The 11146-nt window shown below is 46.5% G+C and overlaps 1 protein-coding gene across 1 annotated transcript in view; it reads right to left on the reverse strand.

Moving 5' to 3' along the window:
* LOC142572631 (reticulophagy regulator 3) overlaps window positions 1-10024 on the reverse strand; it is a 58435-nt gene extending 48411 nt beyond the window's left edge. The window contains exon 1 of the mRNA XM_075681883.1: window positions 9731-10024. Within this exon, the coding sequence (XP_075537998.1) occupies window positions 9731-9807 (77 nt within the window). The 5' untranslated portion in view covers window positions 9808-10024. The remainder of the gene's footprint in view (window positions 1-9730) is intronic.
* Between the last annotated feature and the right edge of the window lie 1122 nt (window positions 10025-11146).

Below are 11146 nucleotides of genomic sequence, written 5' to 3' on the forward strand. Positions count from 1 at the left end.
TTCTGTGACGAAACGGCAGCTACTCACCCCCCATTCCTTTTCGTATACGGACTCGGTCAAGGTCACTGCCCTTCGGCGCGCTGGCTTCCGCGCATTGTTTACTTGGAAGACGGACACAGCGGTCTTTCCTCGCGGCCCTCTTTCTCGACTAAACCATTTACTCTGGTGGACGCGGCCACTGCGCGCGTAGCTGCTGTGGTGTCATCCCGGAAGCTGGGCTTGCGTGAATCTGTCTTGGTCCAGTGAGAGCGCAGAATTCGATACAATGTAAATTGCGTTCAACATGGCCCGATTGCCGTAAATGACGCTTGTTTCCGCTTGTTATAGCCCCGTTTAAACAGCCACAGCGCACTTACCGTAGATGATATGCTCAGGTCAAACAATCGCGTAGTGAAATGCGACTTCAAAGTCATGTTAGCAAATAACGGGAAACCATGGAAATATGAGCCACGGAGGTTTTCCTATATATTTTTGTGTGTGTGTGTGTGTGTGTGTGTGTGTGTGTGTGTGTGTGTGTGTGTGTGTGTGTGTGTGTGTGTGTGTGTGTGTGTGTGTGTGTGTGTGTGTCAAACGAAGACGCTGTATCTCGTCGGCAGGACGTGTAACAAATGAACACGCAAGCGGGAGGGAGGGGGGGGGGGGGGGCCTGGCTCTGCCTGTCAGATGTCCACAAGTGCAAACGCACAACTACGAAAACACACAACTGCAAGAGCACACCATTGCAAAAGCATACAACCACAAAAGCACACGCGTGACTGCGTGCCGATGCTTACGCACGCATAATAAAGTACGTATGTTGACGCCCCCAGCAACCGTCTTTTGTATTTAACAAGTATCTTTTCTCCGGTCTGTCAACTAAAGCTCCTTGACCCCCAGCTGTGCCAGTGGTGTACGCGCCTCACACGTGATCTCTAAATTATCCCAAAACATGTACAATAGCTCCACAGCTGCCACCTTCGTGGACTACACAATGCGCTCTCTCTATACAGTGCTTGCGCTGCATCGAACGGCATGCAGCGCACGCATATACCGAGAGAGATGCATACATATAAAGCACGTGAACGGTCTCGCCTGCAGCTGGTTTGTCACAAAGCCCCACTGACACGGGTGATTGACGTGCCGTGGAAGCTTCTCACGAGACTAATCATTATTAGTGAACAGCACATAAAAAAAAGTGTGCTGCCACTGAAAAAAGTGACCGGCTGGCGACAATTTCAGATTCTTCGTCGTGCTTTAGCTATCGTAAACGGCCGGGTCTGTTGCCCTCGACAGCACGCTCTGCACCAATAGCTGGCGGCAGCTTCGAAGCCAACGCCTGTGCCACTGTCTCTTCACTTTTTCAGCGGCAGTGCTCTCTATAAGGGTTAAGCGCTCGCTGTTCGTTCATGCGTGACACGTTTGAGAGCGCGGCAACTGCGGCGTGCTCGTACACGTACTGCTACGCCGCGGGTACGAGTACGAGTGCGGCGTACTTAACTCGTACTCGCGTGGGTGTACACTTTCATATTTCGCGGGTTTTCGTCATGACGCGGCAAGAATAATTGCGTAACGGGCGCGAATTTAAATACCGCTGAATCGGATGCTTCCTATATAGAGCTCCCTATGATTTCTTTATTGGAAGTTGGTTTCTCGGTATATAAGACTTGCTGAGTTGATTAATTTATCTCGACGAATTAATGCAACTGAACAGAATGCATGACCATCGTATGATTTGCTTCATAAAGTGGCCGGCAAGATCGTTTTATTTGCGTCCTCCTGAACATTTTTAAACCTTGGCTGAAGTCAGCTGGGACACCCTGTATTATAATCTTGTCGGTTGTGTGGTATGCGAGATACGCAGTGACAGAGAGACCGATGGACGCGAAACCGTGGCGTACTCGGCAAAGGGATCTCCGCTTTGAAACACTTGAAAGCCAACACAGGTGGTCTGAGTAGACGCGTATACGCAAACATCGCAAAGCGAACATCAATGTACTTAACTTTTGACGTTGTAGAATGTTTGTAGTGGTCGTTCGGGCAGTGATCAGAGTTTACAAAACTACACTCTAAGAAAAATCCCGGGGAAAACGGGAGTAACTGCGCCGTTAGTCCTAAAAAGGGCGCTTTCGTCCCTCAAAGGACTAACTGCATGAATGTGCGGGCCGTGCGCAAATTTCGGAGAGTAAGTGTTTAGTCCCTGCTCGGAAAGAGAGCAATGGGAGGACGAACGGCAACAGTTACTCCCCAGGCACTTCGCTGTTTTCGTCCGTGTCATGGAGCGATGCGGCGAAAACGGTATTGTCTATAAATCGTGAATGGTTCGAAGTTCGTGCATTGTCTATTGAACTACATGCAAAGCAGCACCTTGCCTCTTCGTGAGAAAATTACGTGAAACTTAAAACTGGAATGTGAAGAGGCATGCCCTTCGTGCGCACCCCATAAGTGAGCGATACACATTAAACGCGCAAGTCACTGATAGACGGCTAGATTTTCTTGGTCTATAGTACCTAGAGAGAGAGAGAGAGAGAGGAGAATTCAGGAAAGGCAGGGATGTTAACCAGTCAATAGTCTGGTTGGCTACCCTACACAGGGGGATGGGAGAAGGGGAAGAGAAAGAAGGGAGAGAGAAGGCGTAGATACGCGTACGGAGAGCACTTCAGTTAGAGTCGCTCGAGCAAACCAAACACAAAAGTGCCTTCACTGCCTTCTGAGCCGATGATCGGTCGGGACGGTGCTCTAATATGGTCTGTTCACTCAGAGGACGATCGTCTAGTTTCCTCAATGTGTTGGACAAAGACTGTCTTTGTGCTTGAAATTGTGGACAATGGCACAATAAGTGGTCAATGTTCTCCTCGCATCCGCAAACATCACATGCAGGAGTATTAGTACCTAAGTATAGTACCTAAGTTCCTTCCGTTCCAAGGAGGTTGCGAACTGAAGCGATGTGTAGCTCAAACGGCACGCGCTAAGCGACAGAGAAATTGCCCTTCTCTGTCGTCTTCGGTGCCCCGTTTGAGCTCGCTACACGTATACATGGCGTAGTGCCTCAGTTTAAATCACCCTAAAGATACTCGGGCTGATTTCTTTTCGCAGTCGCTTATGGTTGCAAGTACACTCAACGTTAGACTCTGACTGCATAGCTTGCACAAAATACAAGTGGTTAGAGTACCTGATTTGTGAGCGAGAGGACGTGAGTTCGAATCCTGCTGTCGGGCACGTTTTTTTTTTCAGCTCAATAATTTTTTTATTAGGGTATAAATGCCTATTTTAATTAATTACACCTTTGCGGAGCATCGGAACGAATTACAGTTACTCCCTTGAGGACCATCGGGCAGGGGCAACTGTTAGTCCCCGAAGGAGTAAGCGCATGGGGAGTAACAGTTCATCCCATGTCAGTTCGTCCCCAAAAGGACTAATGGTTGTGGCAAATCAGTTAGTCCCCAAAAGGACTAACCTCCCTACCCCTTTTAGTCCTTTTTTTCTTAGAGTGTACTGTGGGGATGTGTGGGGATGTGTGGACTGGTGGTGGAATTATGTTTGTGACGATAATGTATGCGAAAATTATCGTGACCGGTTAATCGGCCGTTCGAAGAGATTACGTATAGGGACAGAAACGAAAGCATAAGGTTGTCTTCAAGGTAGGTCATTGGCGTAGGAAGAAACTCGAGGGCAGACCCTAAACTTGCCTTTCGGACACCTTTAGGGCACTCGACGACAGCCACTTCACAGAAGAGTTTTTTGGGACCCTGGCCTCGTGCGTCTGTTATGTACAAAGCCACAAAAGCGCGCTGGTGCGTTCCTTGAAATGCACCAGCCTATATGACCGCTTGTGATTGACGCAGCGGTGAACTCTTGATTGTGCGTGCACCAGTGCGAAGTGTGAACTCCTCTCTTCCTTCTAATCTTTCACTGCCCTTTTCCCAGTGCAATGGAAGTACCGGGTTCAGCCTGGTTAACATCCCTTTTTTTCCCTTATGACTTCTCTCTCTCTCTCTCTCTCTCTTGAGGTAAGACAAAACGTTTTTAAAGATCAGGATAGTGCATGGTTACGAAATGAAGACCGACTTTCCTGGGCAGAGCACTTTTCTTGTTGGAGACGCTACTCGCCAAAGTTCCTTTAGTATACCCATAACGGTTTTCTCAGTGAACTGAGTGGTATACGAGGAACTTCAATCATTTTTTTTTGTTTTACCTATGCGAAACTCTTTTGCAGTTGAACTAACATCAGGACTGCACCGTTTAGGAGAGGATTATTTTACAAGGGCGCTCCAATAGTAATGGCAGTGGAACTGCACATCGCTTAGCCGCCGCTATGCTGCCACGCAGTAATACATCGAGAACCGGATATTACAACGTGGCAATGATTTGCAGTGCTCAACGTTCCAAATGAAATTTGCAAGCCGCTTACCGCCAACTATTTCGTTGGATTATCTGGTGCAACTACGAGCATGCTACACGCGTGGACCGTCGAGAACATTTCAAGACAGCGCCACCGTACTTCGGGGCTATAAAAGACACCCCACCGGGAACACCTTGGTCACTGGACATGGCAGCGTTACCAGCATGCAGACCACAATTAACCCGTTCGCCTACCTTGTGCTGGTGGGGAAATGTTATGGCACGTGCGTTCGCACGAGCAACCTGTTTTTTGGTATAGTGCTGGCATGCCCACGGCCATTTGCCTTTGTGATCGGCACGGCTGTGTATCTGAGGGGCCTGCTCTTGCTTGGCGAGGACACTGAAACCAACCCAGGACCGGACCTTACGCAGATCGCTAGGGAACTTGAGGGAATTGCAGCAAATATCAAGGGCATTTAGGAAAAGCGACTGGCTGAATATAGAAACAAACCCGCCGTGGTTGCTCAGTGGCTATGGTGTTGGGCTGCTGAGCACGAGGTCGCGGGATCGAATCCCGGCCGCGGCGGCCGCATTTCGATGGGGGCGAAAAACACCCGTGTACTTAGATTTAGGTGCACGTTAATGAACCCCAGGTGGTCGAAATTTCCGGAGTCCTCCACTACGGCGTGCCTCACAATCAGAAAGTGGTTTTGGCACGTAAAACCACATAATTTATTCATATAGAAACAAAATTAGACGCGTTAGCGATAACAAAAAAAAAACGATGCTTGCGAAAATCAGGTTAATAGGGCGACTCGTATGATAGAAACACTTGAATAAAGAATCGAAGACCTGGAGAATTGTAGTAGGAGGTCAAATTTGATTGTCTGTGGCATTCCAGAAGTTTAAGGGGAAACTAATGACGTACTAGAAGATACTGTTAACCGAGAAATCGTCCAGGACGCGCTTTGTTCGGAAGCGGTAACTATTGAACGCATCCACCGCTTAGGCAAGGCTAGAAGAAACGAGGCAAGACCTGTTATATTTAAGCTGGCAAATTCGCGGCAACAAGATTATAAACTGAAAATTACGGATTGGTCTATCGGGGAAGACTTCTCACGAAAAGTGCACGAAATCAGAAAGAAGCTTTGGGATGGTGCTAAAAAAAACCGTGAAAAACATGATAAGGTGTCTCTCGTGCTCGATAAATTGTACATCAGCAATCGGCCATAAGTCTGGTATGACAAAACGAATGATAAATTGCTATTGCAAAAACAAAAACAACAACAACGAAGGGACAAGCCGGCCAGTGACTCACAGCAATGCGCCATCAAGGAACTAACACTCATGAATACAAACGCCAGGAGTACACCGAACAGACGTGACAAATTTGAAGATCTTTTACTTGATCGCGATCCTGACATAGTTAGCGTCACTGAAACGTGGCTCTCATCTGCAATCCATAGCCAGGAAGTCGCACCGCCAAGCTACTCGGTGATTAGAAAATATCGGTCAAGTCGAGGCGGGTGCGTGGCACCATGCACAAATAAAAAATGCGTTCCTTTTGTGTTCCTGTCAAGGGTTGAGGATGCTGAAGCAGTGTTTTGCAAGATTATGTGCAATGACAATCCAATTATCACCGGGTGTGTTTACCGGAGTCCATCCACAGGTCAGGAGTGCATATAGGCCCTTCAGGAATTCATGCATCGACACGCGCGTAACTCTCGAGTCATCCTCATGGAAGACTTTAACTTTCCACACTTTAACTGGGCCACGACGCATCATACATCATTTGCCTCGAATGCGCTAATTGACCTCATGCTTAACTTCAACCTTCAACGGGTCGTTTTGCAGCTTACCCGCGCACAAGGTATCACAGCAAACATTCCGGACTTGATATTTCTCAGCACTCATTTTTCTAGAAGTCATAGCCAGATTCATATTACTGAGGGCAGACTACAAAGAATAGACAAGCAAAACGAAAATACTTTAAGGTAACCCTTCCGAACTTTCTTACCAGTAACCCGCAAAGATTCTGCAGTTATTTTCGCGTGAGCAAGTATCCTGCGTCCACGTCTTCGCCAGAGGGAAACACCGCTAGAGCAAACGAATTTAGCGATTTTTTAAATCAGTATTTAAGGAAGATAATGGCTTTCTACCTCCCTTCGGAGCGGCTACTAATGCGAGTATGGTCGCTTAGACATCACTGACACCGGAATTCTTAACCTCCTTCTAAATCTAGGTAAAAAAAAAAGGCTAATGGTCCTGATGACATTCCTTGCATTTTCCTTAATATATATGCGTAATTGTATAACATGTACCATGGCCAGATCTCTCGCAAGTAATTTCTAACGTCCAAGCTACCATGCGATTGGAAAGTCGCCAAAGTAACTCCAACCCACAAATCGGGAGACACTGATACGCCTTCTAATTTCAGGCCAATATCATAACAATCACGTCCTGTAAATTGCTTGAGCATATAATTCTGAAACATATCACTAATTTTCTAGAGACAATAAACTACTTATAACCTAATCAACCATTCATCCTAATCAACCTAATCAACCAGCGCTTTGACAACCATTACCTTCTGAACAACCATTACTCTCACTGAAGTATGGCTCATGAAGTATGGTTCGTGACCTTGCGAGTGCCATCAATAACCACAGTCAAATTGATATGATATTACTTGATCTAGCGAAAGCATTTGATTCTGTTTGTGCCACAAAAAACTAATAGCGAAACTAGAAACCATGCTTGGAAAAAGGTAAATAATCACCTGGATTAAATACTTTTTGTTAGACAGATCCCAATTAGTAGTAATAGGAAACATGCCATCTAAAAACGTCCCAGTAACGTCCGGAGTTCCGCAGGGATTTGTGCTTGGCCCAGTTTTATTCTTAATATTCATTAATGACATTACCAGTAACATAGAGTGCAGTATAAAGTTATTTGCTGATGATTACATTATTCACAGAGTAATTAACAGTCAAAATGATCACCTTCTACTTAACCTTCTTAGCATGCTGACAGAATGGCTCAATAATTAGCAGATGTCAGCGAGCATAAAAAAAATCCATGACCATGACCGTCTCAAGAAGAAAAGAATCTTCTCACTACACTTACCTTATTAATGACCAACCCCTCGGTAAAGTAAGAGAACACAAATACTTAGGCATTACATTAACATCTGATGTGAAATGAGACACTCACATCACAAGCATCACTACCACCGCACTGCGCAAACTGTTCTACCTTAAACGATGCCTAAGACTATCACCTCCGTCCACAAAACCCCTAGCCTACACTACCTTCGTAAGATCTGTTTTAGCGTATGCTAATACAGTATGGTTTCCGCATTCCAAGACTAACATTAGAGAACTAGAAACCGTTCAGCGTAAGGCTGTTAGGTTTATTCAGAACAAATATAAATATACCGATTACCCTACTAACCTGTTTGTTGCCTCTGCACCTTCGAACTCACAACAATGCCCGCGAAATTGTGCTTTCTCTATCTCCTCTCTCTCTCTCTCTTCTTCCCCGTACCCCTTCCCCCAGTGCAGGGTAGCAAACCGGACGTGCGTCTGGTTAACCTTCCTGCCTTTCCTCTCTTATATTTCTCTCTTTCCCTCTCTCTGGCCTTCAGACATTAGAAGCTAGAGCGAGACAGGCCCGATTAATATTTCTTTTTCAAATTCTTCATAATACTTATAGAATTGATCAGTGTAAATATGGTCGCTTATTCAATGTCACGTGAAAGCCGACACAAGCATCTGCATACGTTGGTAGAATATTCCCACAAGGTCAACCCATTCAAACGCTCGTATTTTCCATCTGCAATACGGAAGTGAAACCAATTAGATCGCGAAATAACAAGCACTAACTCTCTGTCTGAGTTCCGTACGAAAATAGAGGCGTTAACTTTAACTTGACAGCCAGCATGTTTACGCATTTCAATATGCGGACTGTCTCATCACGAATTTTTTTTTATTCACTTGATTGCCTTTCTTTTCTTGTATTGTACTATTTCTCTATTTTTAGTGTGTTAATTGTGCGCTCTCGTGTTCTCTGTTCAAATTAGGTATCCGTACTGCTCGGCAAACACTTTCCATATATATATATATATATATATATATATATATATATATATATATATATATATATATATATATATATATATATATATATATATATAGTCATATCATAGGAAGCCAATAAACACTGACACCAAGGACAACATAGGGGAAATTACTTGCGCTTAATAAATGAAATAAAGAAACGATCAATGAATGGAAATTAAGTGGATGAAAAAAAAAAAACTTGCCGCAGGTGGGAACCGAACCCACAACCTTCGCATTTCGCGTGCGATGCTCTACCAATTGATATATATATATATATATATATATATATATATATATATATATATATGTATATATTCTCTCATTTTCTTTTTTGTACAATGTACGCTCAATATGCCCACCTGTTATGCTCTCGATCGAGAGTGGCAGTATTGTAAATAAAAAAAAAAAATTCACGAGTTATGAGAAGCGCCGTCTAGTTGGGGGGCTGCGAATTATGCCTGCGGTTCTCTAACTTGAATTTAAAGAGCGGAAGCCGAGTGGGTATTGTATTACACACCTATTTTGTAAAAAAGCCACAAGATATGTATTCGGAGTACGGATGATCCGATTTACGGATTATTCGATGTACGTATGAGTTGACATGAGTTGCTTTGTTAGGTGAGTTGACAGCTGCTTTGTTCAATTACAGGCATGTACATAGTCTAGCAAAAAAAAAAAAAAAAAAGAAAAAAAAAGAATGCGCCGACGTGCAGATTCCAGGTGCTATAGAAAATTTACGAGCAACCGTCTCATGATTTCGTGCTTTCAAACGGCACTTCGCACTTGCCGCGGCAGCGTTCAGCTGGCATCGTATCCCGTTCTCGTCGCGGCTTAAAAATAACGTGCCAAGGAATGCGTCACCCGACGGCACTCCCGCATGACACTTGTACTTTGAACTCGAGTCCAGTCGGGTAGGGTGGCAGGAGAAACAGATACTTCGGAACAAGTGTCATGCTGTCTTCAATAGCCAACATTGTAGCTATTAAGGCGATTTCAGCCACCGCGAAGAACTACATAACGCGCGCCCGCCCACTATCGTCGGCATTGGCCGACGGCTCCATCAGGCAAGTATCTTTTTTTGTATTTTACGGTTGGCGCACACACGCACACGCGCACACACGCACGCACACGAGCACCACGCACGCACACACGCACGCACACAAAAGCGCTTTCGCGCTCCCTGCTTTTCCAACGAACCTCGCTCTCGACGCAGACATCTCACGACGACAGACAAGCAAATGACTAGGCTGGCATTCTAGACACGCGGTAAGTAGCCCGGGGACAGCACTCACCGCAGCACCCAGTAGAGCCCGTGCGCGAAGACGCTGCCGCCGACACAGAAGCGCATCCGATCTATATTCATATTCATCGTGGCGTCTTCGGCTTCTCGTTCCGAGCAGTCGACACACGGGGGCAGTGATCGGTGTTCACGCAGAGGCACCAGGCGTCTTTCGCCCGCCCGCGAAACCGCGGTCCAATGCAGCGCGTGCAGGTCGCGTCCGCGTAAAGGCGTCAGCAGTCAGCGAGTGAAAGAGACAACCGTTAGCGCCACCGGCTTCTGGACAGGCAGAGACACGCGCCAGTCGTTGCATTAGCGCAACCCGCGGCGGGGTTCGTTCGCAACGGCGCCCTGGTCACGTGCCCACCCCGCGGGTTTGCGACGTAGCGGGCGCCGTGGATAACTCTCCGGGGGGAGAGAGGACGCCAGCAGATCCGTGTCACGTTCTTTAATTGAGGATAGCACGCTCGCGTGCGTGAATGTGTCGCCGTTTGCGCACAGCGTGTCGTCACAGCCCCGAAGAGCCACCAGTGCGTACTATAGGGGAGGCAAATATTCGGACTATACACCATGGTGTACACCCTTCGCTTGCACATTTCGTAACAGCTTTCGGGATGTCGGGGCTCCTCTTTGATGAAGTGACTAGCACAAGAGTAGACACGAGACGCAAAAGGGCGACAAGGACAAGCGCAACTTCCAACTGGTGTTTATTGCAGAAACGGTTATGAATGTATACTCTCGCGCACTTAATCGCGACAGTTGCACACGTGCAAGACAACATGATTATCACAGGCACACAAGAGCGCAGCATGGCGGGGGCATGGCTTAAGGTGCTCTCCCACAGACAGTCTCCAGGAATGCAAATTCTTTAGCGGTCAATTCCATGGATGGTTTGCTTACGCAGTTGCCTTCTGCGATAGCCGCTGACTCAACGATGAGCCTTGTGTTTCTTCTATCTTCTTCTATCCCTTTTTGAACTTTCCGATTCTGCTCCTGTAGACTCACGTTTAAGCAACTTCCCGTTTGTTGCGCTTGTCTTTGTCGCCCTTTTGTGCCCCGTGTCTACTCTTGCGCTAGTCACTTCAGCAATGGAATACCAACTAGCCCGGGCTCACACCCTGCTCCTCTTTGAACCGTCTCACTGGGTGCGAAGGACACGTGATGAAGTTATCCACGGTGCTGTTGAGCAGGCGCTCACGCGAGCGCCTGCTCGCATGATGGCATGATGGTAACTCCCAGGGTGCACGTTAGGACGGTCTCGTTTGGTACCTCGTACGAAGTCGCCCTAAAGACCTGAAACTAAAGATTGGGAAGTTCCATTTGTCACCCCCGAACAATAAGCGTAGGTGAACATTTGTTATATGTAATTTGTTTTTACTTTGCATGCCGTAATTTCTGATCAGTGGGAGTGCACACACACGCACACACA

The sequence above is a fragment of the Dermacentor variabilis genome, chromosome 2 (genome assembly GCF_050947875.1).
Source record: "Dermacentor variabilis isolate Ectoservices chromosome 2, ASM5094787v1, whole genome shotgun sequence".
In the NCBI taxonomy this organism is placed as follows: Eukaryota; Metazoa; Arthropoda; class Arachnida; order Ixodida; family Ixodidae; genus Dermacentor; species Dermacentor variabilis.